At 45.2% G+C, this 21,054-nt stretch overlaps 1 protein-coding gene across 2 annotated transcripts in view; it reads right to left on the bottom strand.

Annotated features, from left to right (window-relative positions):
- Positions 1–21,054, bottom strand: part of ADAM12 (ADAM metallopeptidase domain 12) — a 395,851-nt gene that overhangs the window by 312,211 nt on the left and 62,586 nt on the right. For both annotated transcript variants that reach the window (XM_067709072.1, XM_067709071.1), the window contains exon 2: positions 20,512–20,648. In XM_067709072.1, the coding sequence (XP_067565173.1) occupies positions 20,512–20,648 (137 nt within the window). The remainder of the gene's footprint in view (positions 1–20,511; positions 20,649–21,054) is intronic.

The raw sequence follows: 21,054 nt of genomic DNA, 5'->3' as shown, positions 1-21,054 counted from the left end.
AGAGAATGTCTGCAGCTGGGGTTAAGGAGGAGATATGAGACTGTAGCTGTTGGCAGCCATCTTGCCACCATGAAGATAGGGCCTCTCTGAGAACAGAGCCAGTTGAGAGGAGCAGAGCTAGGAGGTGAGAGAATGAAGACCAGTTTTGAGGACACTGGTTGAGACACTGAAGCCTGTCATGTCTGAAGCCAGGAAATACCCCAGGACTTTTCAGTTCTGTGAACAGAAAAAAAAAAAATCCCTATTTAACACAAGCAGGCTTTAGTTACTTCTCTGTCACTCATAACCAAGTGACAAGTGGTTTATTCTTCAGGTAATTCTCAACAATGGATCACCATTCTCAGCCAGAGTCGATTCCAAAACAAAGGCTAGAAGGGTGAGCGGGGTCCAGAGGGTGGAGATATAACTAAAGTGCTCTGGATTGCATTTACTCTGAGTGGGATCCCTGCTTAGCAACTGGCTGTGTCACAACCCAAACGCGGATGTGAGTAAGCCATTCAGCTTTCAAGAGGAAGTAGAAAAACTCACTTTTGGGGAAGAGCAGCTAGAGACAATGGCATGATATCCAGATTGAGATGATCTAAATTGGAATGATGGACCTGAAACTTGCAGAAGATCAGGGCTGGAGACAAGGACTTTCTTATGATAATAGAGGTGATAGTGGGAACGTTGGAGTATGCTGAAGGGATCCAGAGGGAGAGTGATGAAAAGGGAGTAGACAAAAGACAGAACCTTTGGAGTTGCATAGTTTTAGAAGGCTGGTGGAAGAGAAAAGGACTAGGAGAAGAAGGCAGTGGATCAGTCAGGGAGATAGGAGGAGAATAAGGAAAAACCTGGGACCAAGAAATCCAGGGACAGCAGTTAGAAGGAAGAGAAAGACGTCACCAACTACCAATACCAAAAAGTTGAAGACCCTAGAGACTGAGAAGAGCAAGGAACGTACCAAGGTCATTGTTGACCTTGCCAAAAGGTGTTCCAGGAAAGTGGTAGGGTAGAACCAGGCTGCAACAGTTACAGAGCAAGTCCATGAAAAAGCAGACCTCATGTGCAGTCAGCAGTCTCTGAGATCCCTGGGGGCTGAGGCAGGGGCAGAAAGGCAGGCATAGAGAAACTGGAAGGTGGATGCCAAAAAAACCAACACCATGACATTATCTTTGACTGCAAATTACAGCTTAGGATGCCAGTCTCATTTTCATCAGGATGGTATTAAAAATCCACTCCTGGACATATATCCACAGAAAACCATAATTCAAAGAGATACATGCATCCCAATGTTCACTGCAGCACTATTTACAATAGCCAGGACATGGAAGCAACCTAAATATCTACCAACAGATAAATGGATAAAAAAGATGTGGTACATATATACAATGGAATATTACTCAGCCATAAAAAAGAATGAAATAATGCCATTTGCAGTGACAAGGATGGACCTAGATATTGTCACACTGAGTGAAGTAAGTCAGAGAAAGACAAATATCATATGATATCGCTTATATGTGGAATCTAAAAAAAGGTGCAAATGAACTTATCTACAAAACAGAAATAGAGTTACAGATGTAGAAAACAAAGGTATGGTTACCAGGGGATAAGAGGGGGGAAGGATAAGTTGGGAGATTGGGATTGACATATGCACACTACTATATATAAAATAGATAGCTAATAAGGACCTACTGTATAGCACAGGGAACTCTACTCAATACTCTGTAACAGTCTATATGGGAAAACAATCTAAAAAAGAGTGGATATATGTATACATATAACTGATTCACTGCACTGTACACCTGAAACTAACCCAATATCGTAAGTCAACTATACTCTAACAAAATTTTTTTTTTAAACTTAGTAAATAAAGGTGTGAGGCTAATATGCAGAGTAGAACATGTTCAGGAAAATTACCAAGAGCTGAATTATGTCTGTTCAGAAGAAGGGACCAAAATAGGAAACTGCGTACCACGAAGGGAATAATACATTTGGGGCAGCATCCACTGTGTAAGGTGATACCTGGATCCTAGAAAGCAGAACAAGGCTTCCGCCCTCAGGGGGAGCCACTCTACACTGCGGTTCAGTGCGGGATAAACCTTCCGGGAAGCCTCCCTGCTGGTTCCCTCACCCCGCCCCCGATGCCACATGTTCTAGCACAGCTCATGAACGGTGTTTTCTCTTCAGTGTCCTGGACTTGCCTGTTTGTGTTCCGTTGGGCTCTGGGCATGGGGCTCTGGGGGAGACAGTCTTGCTGTATTGGGAGGCATGGGTTCTGTCTTGGACTAAATGATGCTTGCAGTGTGGCTCTGTCCACTCCTACGCTGTATTGAAGTGATGGGGGCTGGACTGTGTTGCAAATACATCATTTTGTTGTTGTTGTTTAAAAAACTTAGATGAACTTAAGTGTTCGTCTCTTCTACTGGGCTGAAAACTCCGAGGAGTCAGGGATTATATTTTATTCATCTTCATAGCACAGAGTAGACGGTCAATTAGGGTTACCAGATTTAGGGAAAAAAAGAAAAAATATAAACGACACAGCGTTAAATTTGGAATTCAAATTCAAATACGGTATGGGACATACTTTTATACAAAAGTTATCTGCTGATGGTCTGAAACTCAAATCTCACTGGGCGTTTTCTCTGGTAACCCCACATCCTGCCCATGTTTGCTGAATGAATGCAGAAGGGTAACTGGGGTGGAATGAGGAAGGAGAGACCCGGGGGAGGACAATTTCTCCATCTAAACCCATTCTCCAAAACCAGTAATTTGTAAAACTAGCACGATGCTAAAGGTGATACGTTGGCAGTACAGTTAAGACCATAAGAAGAAGAGATGAGAAAGTCAAGTCCTCAGACTTTGGATTTTCTTCTTGTCTTTAATTTTAAATGACACCTTCTTACTTACTTGCTTCATTCTTACATGGGAGGTAACTATTTTGGTTCAAACCAAGAGAGCATTTAACTTGCTTACAGTTTCCGTAGGGCAGAAACTCGGAATATCTTAGCTGAGAGGGTCTGTCTTGGGGTCGCTCACGCGGTGGGGCCCGATGTCGGTGGGGGCTGCAGTCCCCTGAGGGCTTGGCTGGGACCGGAGGATCCGCTCAAGATGGCAGGTTGGTGCTGCCTGTTGGCTGGAGGACTCGGGAATCTGCGCCTCTCCACGGGGTTGCTCAAGCATCTTTGTGGCTTGGCAGATGGCTTCCCCCAAAGGAGAAATCCAAGAGACCAAGCTGAAGTGTAAGGTCCCCTCCTGTCACCTCTGCCTTATTCTACTGGGGACACAGACCAACCCTGACTCAATGTGGGAGGGGGCATCAGCAAGGCAAGGATCATTTGAGAGGCTGGCTACCACAATGCCAGTTCAGAAAATTCAAAATATGCTCTTTGAGGGCAAAGTCTCCCACCCCGGATACGGAAGCACATTTTGAGATCTTACAAGGAATGGCCAGAGGCCCAGGGAGCCCACATAAAAGGGAGGCAGAGAACACAGAAGCCTCAGTAACACCATCTGCTTCCAGGTGATGGTCCCATCCACCCATCACCCATCCATCACCCACCTACCCATCACCCATCCACCCATCACTCATCCATCCACCACCCACCCAGATAGCATTGGTATTTATCACATAAGCTTCTGTGGTGGACTCTGGGAACTCGTGGTGAGCAAAAGAGATATGTCTCCATCCTCTTGGAACAGACAGTCCAAGAGGGAGGCAGACATTAAACCAGGATACAAGCAAACAAAATGGCAAGGTACAATGTGAAAGACACAGAGAGCAATTATAGCAACCAACAGAGTGGGTACCTGCTTACGTGAGGTGACCGGAAGGCTTCCCTAAGAAGGTGGTTCTAAGGCAAAGAAGAGGCTCCCCCACCATGTGATGAGGTGGGTGGTGGAGGGACATATGGCCCAAGGTGAGAACGGGCATTAGTTCACAGGAGGGTTCCTGGGCCTCTTCTGGATAGAAGCCCAGAGGAGAAGCCAAATCAGGAGCAAGATGAGAAGCTGGGTGTGGATGGTGAGACCACCGACTTTGTCCTGAAGAGAGCGGGGGGGGGGGGCATTTGGGGCACAACCATGGGGCCACTAGAGGAGCTACAGAGGGAGAGGGAGTCAAACCTGGAGAGAGGGGCGTGAGCAGAAGTCCCAAGACTGTGGGAGAAGAAGCCCATCTGATTCCTAGAGAGGAGACCAGACGGCCCAGGTGAGGCAAAGCAGAAACCAGCCGAGAGTGGTGCGGGGGCAGGGATGGCGGGAAATGGGTGCGCTAAAGGGGGTTTAATGCAGAGAGAACACAGCAGGGGTGAGCTCAGGGCTGCAGGCCAACGTCTGGCTGCTGCTTCCAGCCGTGGGAGCACCCCGTGCTGAGTTCTGCTTCTCATTTCGGACAAGCCTTGGGAGCACCATCCACTCACACCCCGGGACACACCTGGATCAATCAAGAGGCTGACACATAGATTTCTAGGAAAAAGGATGTGCCTGAGAGCTTGTTGTTTACAGTCACATTTTCAATCATTTGAAGATGTAAGTGCCTAAGGGAAATGCTTGATTTGCTCAATTACTTATGAAAATGCTTGACTGCTAAATGATTTTTGAAAATGATTTTTTATTTTTCGTGGCATTCATCAAACCCAAATAGAAAAGCGTTAGACCCAAATAAAATCAAGATAAAAGTAAATGAAAAACAAAGGCCTCTCAAAGTAAACATAAATATTCACTCAAATGTCTTTGGGGACCTACTGTGTGTCGAGCATGGCTAGACCCTGAGGATACTGAAATGAGCAACACATAGTATCTGCCTTTAAAGGTTTCAGAGTTTCCCTAGGAAACCAATAAGAAAACCAAGTATTTTGTGTGGATAATATGTACCATGATGGATGCATGACTGGGCACCTGCCAGCAGCCACATGTTGACAAAGGGTGTGGCCCTGACGAGTTCAGGAAAAACCAACTGTCTTAGACTGCCTGGGCTGCTATAACCAAATACCATAGCCTGGGTGACAAACAATAGACATTCACTTCTCACAGCTCTGGAGGCTGGGAAATCCTAGGCCAGGGTGCTGGCATGGTGGGGGTCTTGGTGAGGGCACTCCTCCTGGCTTATAGACAACCACCTCATCACTGTGTCCTCACGTGGTGTAGAGAAAGCTCTGGTCTCTTCCTCTTCTTCTAAGGGCAGTAATCCCATCGTGGGGACCCCACCCTCACGACCTCATCTAAATTTAATTACTTCCCAAAGGCCCCCGTCTCCAAAAACCATCACACTGGGGGGTTAGGACTTCAACCTGTAAATCTGGGAGGGACATAAACATTTGGTCTTTAACACCAACCAAAAAAGGTAACTTCTGAGTTAAGTCCTGAAAAATGAGGACATGAGGGAGAGTCTTAGGGCAGGGAAGGAAAGAGTGGGTAGAAAAACTGCAGAGCACAGAAGCAGCAATGAGCCTCTGTAAGGAAGTTGTTGTAGCGGCATACAGCATGAGGAAGACAGAGGGGCTCAGTCACCAACAGGGGTGTAGGCCCATGTTAAAAGTTTGGGTCTTATTCTGAAGGAAATGGGGAGTCGCTGATAGATTTTATGCAATTCTAAGACACGGTCAGATTTGTGTTGGAGAAAGACTCATCCACAACAAGAAAGATGGATCTGAGGGGGCTCAAGAGTGAAGAATTCACTAAGATGCTACTTACAGGCTGTGTCACTAAAAACCAGGTTTTCCAAGAACATTTCATGGCCTGGGAAGTATAAATAACAACAACAACATAATAATAAATCATAATTATAATAAACATGGTGAATCCTGGCATGTGCTAGACACTTAAACATCATCTTATCAGTCTTAGTAACAGCCCTCTGAAATAGGTATCTTTTTATTTTAATGAGGACGCAGAGGTTCAGAGAGGTCATGTAACTTACCAAAGGTCACACAGTGAGGAAGTGGCCGTGCTTGGTTTGATGCCTGAGGCCCTATGCCTCATGACCACGCCAGCTGTGAACAGTCAGCTTTGATGGCCTCAGTGCTGGGGAGGGGGGGCCCGGCGAGGAGGGGTCCACACCACCACTGGACCTGCCACTCTGCATGACAGTCCCTGACCCGAGGAGAATCTGCTAGGGTGACATCCCTGGGAGTGGCCTCTTGGGAGCACGTGGGCTGTCTCCTCACCCTCACCCCAAAAGCACTGCAGGGCGATGATTCTGCATATGCAGTGGGAGTGCAGTGATTTGGAGAATCATGTGGGTGCAGTATATTTTGTTTAAAAAGACCAACTCCACTTCCTCTCCCCAGAGGGTTGCAAGGGGTACGGATAACGCCATTTTGCTCAGATGCGTTTATCCAACAGTGGAAATGCCTCAGCCGGAAGCACGAGGCTCTGGGGAGAAAGACCCATGACAGCAAGGCCCCGGCCTTCCGTCCTTCACCAGCAGGGGAATCAGGCCCACAGGTCACACTGCCACCCTGGTTTCATCTTCACCGAGGCAACGCGATGGGTTTGCACAGGGTCCGCAGAGAACAAGAGCCCCCCGGCTGTCTCCCTGCTCTAGTCGTGTCCCAGGCCTGGACCCCGCTTTCTGTCTCCAGCACAGCCTACCTTCCCCATTGCCAGCACTCTCCTTCCTCAAACAGATGTTCTACTTCAAACCTCTTCTAAAACTACAGCCCCAAATGCCACTTGACTCCGCAGAAACCTTCCGTTGCTTTCCAGTGTCTTCTGAGCGGAATTCTAACTTCTTAGCAGGACATCCAAGGCCCTGCTTCATCTGAAAACTCCGCACCCCAAACCCCAATCCTGATGGTGTCTTATCTGTTAAGAGTCATTTGTGCAAGTATCCAGAGAAAACGGCAACTTGCCACTCAGAGCGCAGGTGATGCGGAGTACGGTTCCCAATCTCCACTAAGACCCTTTGTGCATCAGGAGGCAGAGGCAGGGAGGGTTACCATAGGCTCCTGCGGTTTGTATAGAAGCTAGAACTTGTCACTTAATTAATGTTTCTTCCCATTTGATCCAGAAATCTAAGGAAGGAATCTCTGAGGCTGGCTATTCCAGTCTCAGCTGCTTCAAATTAAATAGTGAAATTAATTTGCCGTCATGGCCATAGGAATTTCTTGAAAGGAGTCGCCTCTGAGGTTAATGAGTAAAAGAGGCCAATTCTGTGTGTGCAGAAATTCTTGGAATCTGAAGACATGGGCAGTTGGAACTGGTAAGGTTTCACAGAAAAATGTATATGTGTTGTCTTTGAGGTATTAACTTAACTGAAGACGTACGTTTCTACAGCTTCTGGACATTGATTTAATGGGAAAAGATCTTTAAAGCTTCTCCAATTCATTTCCCCACCTGCCAGTGTCGCCTGCCAGCTCCTTCCTCATAATGCCCGCTGGTGCCAAAAGAATGTGTCCACGAGCCTGCCTGTTAGAACCAACCAAAACGCACTCAGTGTTTTGTGCTTGACTTCGGCACCCTGTTTCTGCCCTTCCCCGCAACAGCTCCTTCTAACCCTGTCTGGACAGCTGAAGTTTGCCGTATGAAGATGAGTCTCAGTTTAGTCCTCAGAGCCCAGGGGAAGACCAGTTTGTGTAATGCCCATTACAGGCGTTTCCCGGGGCAGCTGCCTTCCCAGAAACGCTTCCAGACTGAACCAGACAAAGCTCGCTACCTGCCAGTGAAACGGCAGGCTGGAAAAACAGCTCTGGGACTCCACCGAGACTGTTCTGGAGATGAACCTTAAAAAGCTCCTTTCTCCCCTTACTTAGGCCAGGAGGCGAGGGGGTCTACAGAACCGGATTTCTGAACTCTTCCAAGACAATGCAGACATGAAAATGGGAAGACAGCGATTGTCTGCAATCTGCACTCCCGACGGGCAGAGACGCATACATAGGAGGCCAGTGTTAGCCAACCCGGAACTCTGGGGATCTCATGCTTTCCCACGTATTCTCCTTAAGACACTAAAACCAGCAATAACTCTTGGCAATGCAAACACATTCCTATTAGCTGAATAGGCACAACCAAAGATTATATGCCCCAGTGGTCTTGTTTTGAACTGCAAAAGAAGAGGCTAGATTTCAAAGGAGCTATGATAAAATTCTCCACCCCTGGTGGGCTCTTAACTCTTCCTGATGTTTGTACTACAGAAGGGGTTGACATTTCCTAGGGTTCTCTTTGAGCAAAAGCTTCAAAGTCGTTCTGAGATGACATTGCCAGCTTTCAGGCATGTTTTAAACGGGCAAAATACCTCTAGTGCCTAGCACGGGGCCTGGGATACCATGAGGTCTCAATAACTATTTACTGATTAAAGGAATATGCAGAAAGAACTCAATAGAAAAGCAGGATCATCTTTAATCAGCAAAATCTTTCCCCTCTAAACTGTGAGACAGAATTCCACTGAACAGTGCCTGGTTCCTAGGCAGGACCACCACCCTCAAATCTAGGGACCAAATGGACCCTGCCTCCCCAAGCTATGCAGGACTTAATTTGCAGAGCGGTACATGGCAGCCCTGAAACATTTACTGGATGGAAAAAAATAGAGAATTTGCTGAAGGTCTGAGACACTTTTCACATGGCATAATGTGTCTGCCTGATAACAGACTTCATTTTAATCATTTATATTCTTTTTCTGTGTTTGAGGGAAAAAAATCAATATGTAGAGCAAGCATATATAAACTATTCAGTGTGACTTGCTTCTGTAATTAAGCTAAAATCTTGCATGTGGGTCGTGGGTGACCAAAGCTAGGGAAAAGTATGTAAAATCTGTCACCTACCTATACAAATACAGCTCTGCTAATCATTACATCAGGGATGGGCAATAGAGGATGCATAAGGGTCTCTGAGTTTGCCTTCAGAGGTCCTTTGTGAGATGCCTGCTGGGGTTAGACATGCCGGGGAGGGCCAAGGAATGGAGGCAGGCTAATGGCGCCCACAGGAATCAGGGATCCTAATGGAGACACAACCCATAACCCTGGTCCTGGTCTCATTAATTCTGTGCTCTCACCAACTCTGTTCTGGGTTTATGACTATGTCTTTAAATCACACGCTCAGAAAATTAGTAGGTCCGAGCAAAAGGAAGAACGCTTAGTACCTCTGCTGAGTAACAGTTGTACCTAAAAATGGTTATGCCACCTGAAGAAAATCTCTTCGTTGCCACTTTCAGGAAAAGGTCAAATGAATTTCAAGCAATTAGCAGAAAGGCAGCCTTGAGGCATCATCAACTCAAGGAGTGTGAAAAGCCAGATTTAGGTCAAATGCTAGAGAGTTGGGAGTTAAATCCTTAAAATAGCATTTTAGGGAAAAGAACAAATAATTGGGTTTGATTTCAAGAACTGATGTAGTTTATTGAAAAGAGCCACTCTTCCTTTTTGACCAGTATAGTTATACCTCTTTTAAAAAGGCCAACTTCCTGCTATATTTCCTACTATACAATTTTAAAAATTAAATATATGGTGTGCCCCAGTCATGATCCAGCATTCGAGATTGGCTTTTTTTTTTTGGAATCTAGCAAGAGCACATCCATATATTTCCTTGTTTTTGTCAGCTGCCAAAACCAAGAAGCAATGACACTACAGCAGCAGTGAGCACACCCAGCACACAGATCTTGGTTTCTAATACCATTTTCCCAGAAACCAGGGCTCCTTGGAGAAATGGCTGATTTTAGGACTGGGACGGGAAGCGTATAAGATAAACCTGGTGCATCTTGTCGCAACAGAAAGTAAAAAAGGGCTCACACACACAGACATACACACGCAACAACGGACACATCTCCAACGGACACAGGAGCCGACTGGAAGAATCCTCAGTGGCCAAGGCAGGAACAACTTGAACAACATAAAACAGTGCTTGATTATATCACAAAATATAAAATAAATACCCCCGAGTCCAAGCTTAGATAAATAAACAATTGACTATATAAATAAACAGGGAAAGTAGACAACTCTCACATGCAGAAAAATTCAAAACAACTTATGTAGCTGCTTCAACCTTCAAGGAAGTGAAGCATAATTCCGTAAGTGTGGGATGTGCACAGTGACTTCCTTCCAAAGAATTCAGTATAGAAAGGAAGGAAAAAAGAAATTTACAGTGGAGAAGTTTGACAAACGTGACTTCAGTCAGCTGGTCAGAGTTGACATCAGCAGTGACAAGTCCTGTTGACAGTATGTGCCCTCGATGTGGTAGAACAGGCGCAGTACTTCATCTCTGTGGACTTCTCCTCAAAGCAGATAAGCCCAGTTCAATCAGGAGAACATCAGACAAACCCAAGTTGACGGATATTCTACAAAACCCTTGACTCGCATCCCTCAAAATTATCATCAAAAGTATCATCAAAAACAGAAAGTGTGGGAAACGGCCACAGCCAAATAGAGCCTGAGGAGAGATGATGACTAAATGTAATGTGGTACCTGGATGGACTCTTAGAACAGAAAAAGGACATGAGGTAAGAACTAGGAAAATCTGAATAAGGCATGGACTTTAGCTAATAACAATGTGTCAATGTTGGCTGTGACAAATGCTCTACAATAATTTAAGATGTTAATAACAGGGGAAACTCGATGTGAGGTATATGGGATCTCTGTATTATCTTTACAATTTTTTGGGTAAATCGACAACTGTTCTCATATAAAACACTTATTTTTTAAAATCTAGCAAAAGCAAACATTGTAAAGCAAGTATACTCCAATAAAAATTAATTTAAGAAAATCTAACAAGAGCAGCCTTTGAGGGAGGGAGAAATCAACTTCTATTCTTACCTGCCCCAAATCTCCAATGGGCACATTGCTGTAAACACGTGGAGTCCTGGGAGACACGCACTTCCTTTTGCCCATCTATGTGCGGTGCCCATCGTGCATTCTCAACGGGTGGATGCTTGCCCTCAAAGGAGCAAAAATTGGTACTTGGGGAGGAGGTGAAAATTCTTAGGTATTACAATGGTTTACTCCACTCCAAAGCTTAAAACTACCCAACAAAATCTTATTCCTTAGTGTTTAATTTCCCTCTTTAAAGAGGAATTTAATTCAAAGTTTAATTAATTTAATTTTTCTCTTTAGGCAGGCAGTAATGAAAGTCCAATTGTAAAATGCTGGTATACGTCACTGAGAAACGCACATCTTATGCTTACAGGGATGTGTGTGAGAAATGGGGGGTTCATGAGTATGTTTAATCAACACGAAAGGAAGATCTCACACGAACTCTCTACATAGGCATTATGTCAAAGTCACATAATAGCACTCAATTCTGTTGTTTTTAACATGATTTTATGCACTTGCTTGTCGGCACTCTCATGATAAGTTTAAAAATATTTCACACTTTTTAAGAAAAAAATAGGAGGATTTTTTTTTTTTAATCTGAGCTTTAAATTTCAATTGAACAAAACAGCCTCATCACCATCAGGACTGTTTATTGAGCAACTAAGAAGGAACAGTCCTCACTGTTTATGTTTTAACTTCAGAGAAATTCTAGAGTCAAGGCATAGGCAATGGCTTCCTCAGCCTTCACGTGATATGAAACTGTGAAATGAAATATTGATACACATGAATTCTCTCTTGGGAAGATAGGCTTTTTAGTCTAAACTCTGATTTACAAATTATCATCCTTTCTAGAAATTATGTGTTCTTCTACATGTCCTCAATCTCCAGGACCTTTCTCTCTTATTAAAAGAATTCAGGTTAAAATATAAAAAGCCATATATCATGAATTGTTACCAACGCACCATGAATATGTACATGTGACCAATAGGAAAACTGGGTGTGGGGAGTAGGGGACGGCTCCATGCTATCTTTGCAATTTTTCAGTAAATCTAAAGCTACTCTGATTTTCTTTTTCTGAAAAAAGAATAGACATATATATACATATATGTATAACTGAGTCACTTTGCTGTACACCTGAAACTAACACAACATTGTAAATCAGCTACACTTCAATTAAAAAAGTAAGAAAATGAGCATCAAGCAACTTCTTGAAAAAGAAATAAAGCTATTCTAAAATCACTTATTTTAGAAATTACATATCTCTTATTAACTACTTAATTAAGTTTATTACAACCATTAGTTCACTAAACTTTGAGGTCCTCAAGGGCAGGATAGAGCCTCACCCATTCTTGGGTCACAGGAACTTGACCTTGAACCTGAGACACAGCAGACCCTTATATATCCTTGGACGAACAGATGAAAAGCTGAAAACAGAATTCATCATCCAACTCTTTTTCTCCTAATATCAAATATGCTCAACACATCAGTCAAACATGGAGAGTCTTACCCAAGGATTATAAAAAATATATATTTTATAACGTCTCTCTGTTTAAATAATGCAAACCACTCTATCTCCTAGCATTATCCACATTTGTTATTTTAAAATATAACTTTTAAAAAAAGACCCAGTTCTATGATGATGCTACAAGCTTGGGGAAGGAAAAAAAGTTGCAGAAACTGTAGGGAGACCTGATTCAATAGACAACTTTTTGGAAAATGATATTAAGGCCTTTGCTAAGAGGTCACAAGAAATAAATGAGTTAGCAGAGACCACTGTGGAAATGTAGCCCAGAGCCCTCCTTGACTGAGTGGCGAGCAACCAGAAGGGGGGACACAGTGGGAACAAGCACAACGTGTTGGCTTTCTTCCTGCCCTTTGTATGCTGACCGAAGAGGAAGCAAGAACACTGAAAGGACTGGCGGGGAGCGCGGATGAAGCCCTCACACGCGGTTGAAGAAAGCCAGGGCTGCCTCGGAGGGCAGGACTGACTGCCGGGGGCAGCGCTGGCCAGAGGCCTCCACACTGTCCCTCTGAGCCGAGACCTTGCCTCAGGAGTCCAGACTGATGAACCAGTCCCGATACAATGCACAAGGGAAAGAAAGCTGAAGATCTTCTGGGAGGCAGCCGAGTGCTCCGGAAAGACTAGACATCAGAATCTAGCTGTCAGCCCTGTCACTTCCCGTTCTGTGAGCTTCTGCATCTTCACCTACAAAGTGCACACAACATCCACCTTGCAGGGCTGCTGGGGGCACCTGGTGTGATCATACCTAGAGTATGTCTAGCCCGGGGGCGGGGGAGGGTCGCAAACTACAGTCTGAGGGCCACACCCAGCCCACTGCCCACTGGCAGAGCTAAGAATGGTTTCATATTTCTTAATGGTTAAGAAAAATAAAAGGAGAATATTTCATGACACATGAACATTATAAAATTCAAATGACAATGTCCACAAATAAGTTTCATCAGAACACAGCCACACCCACTGGTTCACTCATTATCTACAGCTGCTTTTATCTTTTAAGCGGCAGTGGCCAAGTTGAGTAGCTGTGACAGAGATCATAGGACCCACACAGCTGAACACATTTACTGTCTAGCTCTTCACTTAAAAAGTTTGCCAATTTTTGACCTGTGGCTCCACCCAAAGCAAAGGTCCTCAGTAACTGTTTCCTTAGCCTTCTCGGCTTTCTCTTAGCGCAGGGGTTCTTAACCTGGGGAATTATGCACACCCCCGACGCCCCAGCCCAGGGCCTTTTGAGTTGACTTGGCTGGGGAGGAGGGTGCTCCTGGCATCTCACGGTAAAGACCAGGGATGCTGGCAGACATCCTACAACGCACAGAACAGCCCCCTTCCCCTACACACATAACTGAGAACTACCCATCCCAGTGGCAACAGGGCTGGGGCTGAGGGGCCCTGCCCTAGTGTAAGGAGGAAGGCCAGAATGAATGAAGGGAAAGGAGAGTGGCTGAGATTTACTGAGCACGCCGGGGGCACTATGTCAGACAGCAGGGTAACCATCATCATCTCCTTTACAAATGAGAAAACAGACTCAGCAAGGGCTTGTCATTTGCCCAACATCACACAGCAAGGCAGAGGCTGTGCAGGAGTGTGAAGCCATTTCTGTATGTTCCAAAGCCTTTTCTCCTTCCACTCTGCCTGCCATCAACTCTTAAAAAACAGCTGAGTTCCCAAAGATATAGGGGTGCCACCTTTTATCTCGCTAATCCCTCTCCCAGAAGGGTGGGCAGAATCTTGGCTACGTAGGTTATGTGAGGCTGGAACGAGAGCCTCCTGTGTGGCAGACGTAGCCTCATGGGGACTGTCAGGCAAGGGGTAGGGTTGGGAGTCCAACGGGAGTTAAGAGACAGGGGGTGGAGGCAGAGAACAGACCATCCTAAGAGACCGTACAGTCTAGAAATAATGTTCCAACTTTGGAGCCACTGTACTTTTCTTATGAGAAGCCTCACATGAGGTATTTTAATAACATTATTTCCTAAGAGGAAGCGCTACTGGCTGGCTTGTAAGCTAATGTAAGCTCAACGTTCCATAAGTCAAAGGGCTAACCATTGAGCTTACTCAGTCAAGCTCAGGCACCACGGCTGGCCTGCAGCAACTCCTGCAATGACCAGAACACTCCCTTAGAGAAGAGGAAACTCATTCTCTCTAGGACTGGGACAGAGAGGCACACGTGGGGAGTTATTCCAGGTAGAACCCTAGCAGCCACAAAAGAGAAAAATGTCACGTTCTTCCAAGCAATAAAAGACCTCCAAAACGATTTTAAAAGAACCTAAACTCGCTACAAGGGGGTCAGCAATGTCTGAAAAGTCCAGGTCATCCAAGAGTGGTTTGTACCTCTCTGCAGAAATGGAGAAGCTCTCCAGGCACCCTCTGGTATTTGAATAACATGCAAAGGTTGAGTTTTGTCCCCTCTATCTTCTGTAGCACGAGGCACCTCCACGCCAGTGAGCGACCCAGCCCCCAGGCACAGGGGAAGGCTCAGAGCCCGTACCCTCACTGGATGCCGAACACTGCACTAAGGGACAAAGAAGGAATAACGCTGAGGCCACCACCCGCGGGGAGGGCACAGGCTGGTGAGAGAAACACAAATATAAACTAGTGATGACAGCACAGTATGATCCATGCCAAAGAGCTGAGTCCCAAGTCTCACAGAGTTAGGGTCTAAAGCCAGCACAGAAGGCGAAGCGGTACCCAAGGCAGAGTTATCAGTAATCTTCTAAGTACCTTATGGTTTTTGTGCTTTTCTGTAAGTTCAATGTGGCCATTTCTTCTCTCCTGAACCCCGCTGGGTTGAGCACAGTTGAGTTTGCTTATTTTGGGGTCCCTGCTGTATAACGACATCCACTTGAAAAACCAGACTCGCTCTCAGGGAGTGAGAGACTTGCCCTGTTTCAGGTGGAGGAAGAGAGGAAACAGCAGACACCCGATGTCCCATCACGCCTCCCCCCGACCCCGGCCGATTCCCCGGCCACATGCTCCTTGGGGAGATCAGAGGATGGGTGTGTGAGTTAAGCTGCACGTCCTTAGCTTCTGTTTCTGCCACGTCCGCAGGCTCAGTGCACACGAGTGAAGCGTGTGCGTGGTGGGCCTTCACGTCATGGAGATGACTGATTAGGACAAAGGTCTGGGAAGGACAGACGTGGCTGGGGAGGTCAGAATGAGCTGCACAGAGAAGGTGCTGGTTAAGCTGGGGCTTCAGGAATGAGCAGGACACAGGTGGCAGGGACAAAGCAAATGCCAGTTCTGCACGGCAGTAAAGAACATGGCATATTTAGGCAACAGGCTGCCACGGAGGCGCAGGATGGCTGAGAGGTGGGAGCTAAGCCTCCACAGTGGGTACCAAGTGAAGGAACCTGAGTCAGATACCGTGAGAAGCGTCTGAAGGATGAGATGTCTCCAAGCCCATGATCTGAGGGGAGCTGGGGGATGACAATCTTATCTTCCAGAGGCTACTACACAAAGTGGGGAACATGGCTGGGGGGCTGTTTCCACATCGGGACACAGTCCATTAAGGCAATTGGGAACTTCCGGCTGGAGGTGCGTAAAATCCACTGGAAGCCAGTGACCCAATCTCAGGCGTCAGAGCAGGGTGGGCGATGTGGACTGTCAGTCAGTGTATGCTGGAGGACGATGGTGAGGGGATCAGACCCACGTCCCACATAGTAGGAGCCCGTGTGTGGGCGGTGGCTGCTTCTGTCACTCACGGGAGCTCCCGCCCCCCCTTGCACAGGTGGGTAGTGAGGCCGCAGGACGGAATGCCACGCCCAGCAGGAGCCCTGAGTCAGAAACGCACCGAGGGAGAAACTCAGGGGAAACCAACAGTTAAGGGGCAAAGCCGAGAAGAGGAACCAAAGGCAAGAATTAAAAACATACGAAAGGGCTTCCCTGGTGGCGCAGTGGTTGAGAGTCCGCCTGCCGATGCAGGGGATGCGGGTTCATGCCCCGGTCTGGGAGGATCCCACATGCCGCGGAGCGGCTGGGCCCGTGAGCCATGGCCGCTGAGCCTGCGCGTCCAGAGCCTGTGCTCCGCAACGGGAGAGGCCACAACAGTGAGAGGCCCGCGTACCACAAAAAAACAAAAAAAAACATACGAGAGCAAACAAGAGCGAACAGGGTCTCAGGAGCCAAAGGAAGTGAGAGTTTCAAAGGAGAGTGAATCAGCGTCAAGACAAGTAAAATAAAGAGCGAGAGGCATGCTCTGGCTTCAGAGGTTGAGAGGCCACCCATGACCTTGGCAAGAGCGGTCGTGATGAAGTGCTGGGAGTGGAAGCTGCTACAGAGGGCTGCAGAGGACCTGCGGGAGGAGGGGGGGGAGGAGGTGGGGAGGGAAGATGAGACGACCCCTCCGAGGAGAAGGCTGATTGCGGAGGCGTGAAAGGGGATGGTTATTTGAGGGGAAAAACAGGGCTTGGTTTTCTCAGCCGTGAAACAAAGCAAATGGAAATCAATGCAGCAGACTCTACCTCTGCCATTTTAATTAGCAGCTATTTGATCTTTCAGATCCTCAGTATGCTATGGGAAGCTCTGGTTTCATGTTCTAATCCTTTTGCCTTTTTACTTTCCATTTCACATACTATTTCCATCGTTTCATTCTCCTGTGAGAAAGCTGGAAATTGGAAATTTCCTGGAGTCTTCAAAGGCTGAGCTCAACTGAGGTCATCTCACAATCAACCCCATCTTGATATGTCTTCCCTGGATCCAGAGTAAATTTTTTTAGGACATGAAATTGGAGGTTGGTCCCTAAAGAAACTTTAAGCTCTCCATATCACCTTACATTGGGGTGGTAGTTTTTAGTTAATGTATTTTCACACCCATTGTTTCATCTCATTCTTACAATGACCCTAAGAGGGAGGAAAGAGCAGATAAGCTTATACTCGGGTTATAGATCAAAACAACGGCAAGTAAACAAACAAAATGCCGGAAGCTCTCCGATGCACACAAGGTCATGTTCTCTCCCCATGCTCTGTTCTTTCAACTACGTGATCAGTGGCAATGATGCCTTGACTCTTGATTTGTACACGACATAATAATACCCCATTTGGATATATCTCCATCATAGATGAGAGAGAGAGAAAAAGAGAATCTGAGTACTTCTGCCTGCATCAAGTTGATGCCTGGGCCTTCCCTCAGACCAATTAAGTCAAACTGTCAAAGACTGGCTGAATGGAAAGAAGGCAGCAAGGAATGAAAGAGGGGAGCAGGAAAGCAGGATTGCAAACCTAAAAGCCTGTATTCTAAGGTCCTGCAGGCATAGTTGTGCAGCAAAAATATTCATGAAGTGGGTATGTTCTGCATACTTGAAGATACGCCCCGTTAATGTAGTTTAAAATTACAGTTACTAGTAGTATTACTTATATCCCATCTATTTTATAAGATTGCTGTCTCTTGCATTACTCAATATTTAACGAGGCCTCCAACAAAGTAATGATGACTAAATGTCTTGAGGCCATCGATCATATACATACCTCTATGTAGAATATTTGTAATAGCGCAACTCTAGATGTGGGAAGAAGGAACAAGGGAAAACATTTCCCAGATCATAATAGACTAGTAAGATGGGAGATCCAGAGAATTTTAGACTGTCAACAGGGCCTAATCTGAAAATTAGAGCACGTTGAGTGGCCTATCCACAGAATCCTCCTCAATGTAGGAATAAGCCTTCTTAGCACCATGGGACAAAATTGGTCACGATGTGCCTCCCAAAAGTTGGTCAGATTTATGACCAAAATGAGGCGCTGCGGGCAGAGTTTGTCCCCTGCCATTTAGTGAACAAAAGATGTTGTGGCCAAAAAGGCATCAGCCACTGCAGCTGCCCCCAGCTGTGCACTCTGAGGGGAATTCAGGATGGAGAAAACGGGATACTGGTCCTAGATATTGAAGATGCACAATAAAGGAAAGATTTCAATAAATCCCCCCCCAAAAAATTTTTTTTAAATAAAATAAAATTACAGCATTGACTGTTATTTTGATGACGAAGAAAGACGTACACAAACACGCCACTTGGCAGAACCCTTATTCCCACAACAAACATACACAGCTACCCCGTGAAGAATGACGGCACGCAGGTACACGCACATTAACAGACATTTACATGTACGCTTTTCATGCAAGGTCTTAGTGGTTAACCACCAATTAAGGGGGCACATAGTAATTACAGAGCCATAAGGCTGACTCCACAGCCACATGCTGAGATGAGCCCCACGGCATTACGACAAGATGCTGTTCCCCAAACCACCCAGGTCGCTGTTCCCTTAAATAATGTCAGTGACCTGGAGTTATTTTAGCCACTAGGTATGTGCCTACTTCTTGCCTGGTTCTAATCCTGGATGCAGACCCCTAGAGGAGGTGGGACAGCGATCAAACAACAATGGCTTTTCCTAGTTTTCTACAAAGATGGTGCTGGTGGCCCCCGGCCATCAGGCTGTCAGCTTGGCCAGGGCGGATGTACCAGTTCCCCCTCTGGTATGCCTCCTGATGTCTGCAAGGTGGCTAGCTGGTAGTAAGGATGAAGCTGGAGGTCAGAAACTAGAGCCAACCTGAACTAGTCCATTCCAAAGGCATACTGAGAACCTTTATCAGCTTGTTGCTCTGATGCCCTCCAAGGTGGGCTGCCAGATAAAACATAGGACGGCAGTTAAATCTGGACTGTGATAAACAACAATATCCCAAATATTGCATGGGATAGACTTATGCCCAAAAATATTCACTGTTTACCTAAGTCCAAGTTTAACGGGGCATCCTGTACTCTTATTTGCTAAATCTGGCAACCCTACCACCAGGGAAAAACTCCCATAAAGGCTTCCACCACCCAAGTAACTTTAGATTGTTCCATATTTTTATATTATTAATTAGTGCCTATGAATATTTTAAAGATATACTTCCTTTACAACATAGTATACCTCTCTTCTTCTGAATCTATCGTATCGTCTCTCATTTTGCAAATTAGTAGCATGATGAAATTTTCTTTAGTGTCTTAAGTTTTTCATCTAGGAAACAGTATCAGTGTCACCGTGATTGACTTATACTTTGTATATTCCAGCTGCAACAGTCTCCATGAAGCAGAAATACTGAAAAAGTTTAGTTCTGGCATTTGGCTCCTTTAACCCAACCTTTCTGAATGCCCACTTTCAGCTGAAAGCCTCTTTAGAAAATAAAATAATGATGTAAATCATATTATCATTATGGACACAAAGGTGGCCCACTGCAGCCCTTCCAGAACACTACAGAACATTTTCACAATCTCAACTGCTCTTTTAAAAAAATCTGTTTTCTATTATAAAAAATACTCTAAAAATAGTTCCACATAACACAAGGACAAAGCCATCTGTATGATCTCTCCAAAGAGCTCATATTTCTATAGATTTTATCCCTTTCCAACTGTTCCAACAATTCTGAAATTTAAGAAACTCACTTATATTTGTCAGACAAAACTCATCAAAATATGAAATTTCATCACTAATATTTCAATTATTTTATATTATTCTTTTACATCATAGAAGACTCAAATCAAACATGTGTCAAAGTAAACAAAGCATAAAACTGCATTAAAACTCATTACAGAGACTTCCCTGGTGGCGCAGTGGTTAAGAATCTGCCTGCCAATGCAGGGGACACGGGTTCAAGCCCTGGTCTAGGAAGATCCCACATGCCGTGGAGCAACTAAGCCCGTGTGCCACAACTACTGAGCCTACGCTCTAGAGCCCATGAGCCACAACTACTGAGCCCACGTGCCACAACTACTGAAGCCCACAGCGCCTAGAGCCCGTGCTCTGCAACAAGAGAAGCCACCACAATGAGAAGCCCGTGCACTGCAACAAAGAGTAGCCCCCGCTCACGGCAACTAGAGGAAGCCCACGCACAGCAAGGAAGACCCAACACAGCCAAAAATAAATAAATTTTAAAAGTTGCATTAAAATGTTTCTACCAGTAATTGATCGATAAAACTGAAATGTTAATGAAATAGACATGAATATAGAAAAAGATCCAGCACTCAGGTAAAATGAGCTGAAAGCTGTATATCTGGAAATGTTATCCCTGGTGTGTGCTTGAAAAAGTAAGCTTCCACAGACACAAACAGTGTTGAGAGACTCATCAGAACTGTCACATCAAAAGCAGTCTGTATTTTATCTTCTTCATAATGAAGATTTCACTTTATAAGGAAGGATAAAGTTGGAATTAAAATAAAGACAAAACCTGAATAAAAGAATATTAATGCAGTTAATGTGATTTTTAAACTTCAGTCATTGAAAAGTCAAGAAGAAAAACAAAACCAAAAAAACTGACCTTTGTGTCTGCGTTTGTCACTGGGTTCCACGGGTCTCCATTCAAAAGAGAGGCACTGACCACTTCGTAAGCTCCTCTCCCGTCCCTCGTGCCGGCCTGTTGCACGGAAGGTACGAATCTGCTTCCCAAGTTCACCCCTACAACACAAAGAAAAAAATCCCCATGCTTATTCCAGTCCAGAAGAGTTTAGCATCAGAAGTATGACATCAATGACTCAATGAAAATATCTGGAAGTTGAATAAGGCCAGGGAAACACCATAATCTATTAAATCATAGCCAAGTGTTAAAACTGATTAATTCTCTGTCAATCGAACATAAAAAATCTTGTAACAAAGAAAACAAGAGCTAATTTTTTCCTTCAAGCCCTGTGGCATGTGCTGGGTGATTAGCATAGTCAAAGTATATAATTCTGTCCTTCGACGAGCAACAAAAACCCACGAGCCGTGACTTTTTAAATGATGAATTAATGCTTTGCCTAAGATCAGCTCTAGTTAAAGTCTCAGGGCTTTAGCTATATTAAGACTAAATCCATTTACTTAAGTT

This window comes from Pseudorca crassidens, chromosome 16 (genome assembly GCF_039906515.1).
Source record: "Pseudorca crassidens isolate mPseCra1 chromosome 16, mPseCra1.hap1, whole genome shotgun sequence".
NCBI classification, from domain to species: Eukaryota; Metazoa; Chordata; class Mammalia; order Artiodactyla; family Delphinidae; genus Pseudorca; species Pseudorca crassidens.
This window is presented reverse-complemented; position numbering and strand designations above follow the sequence as displayed.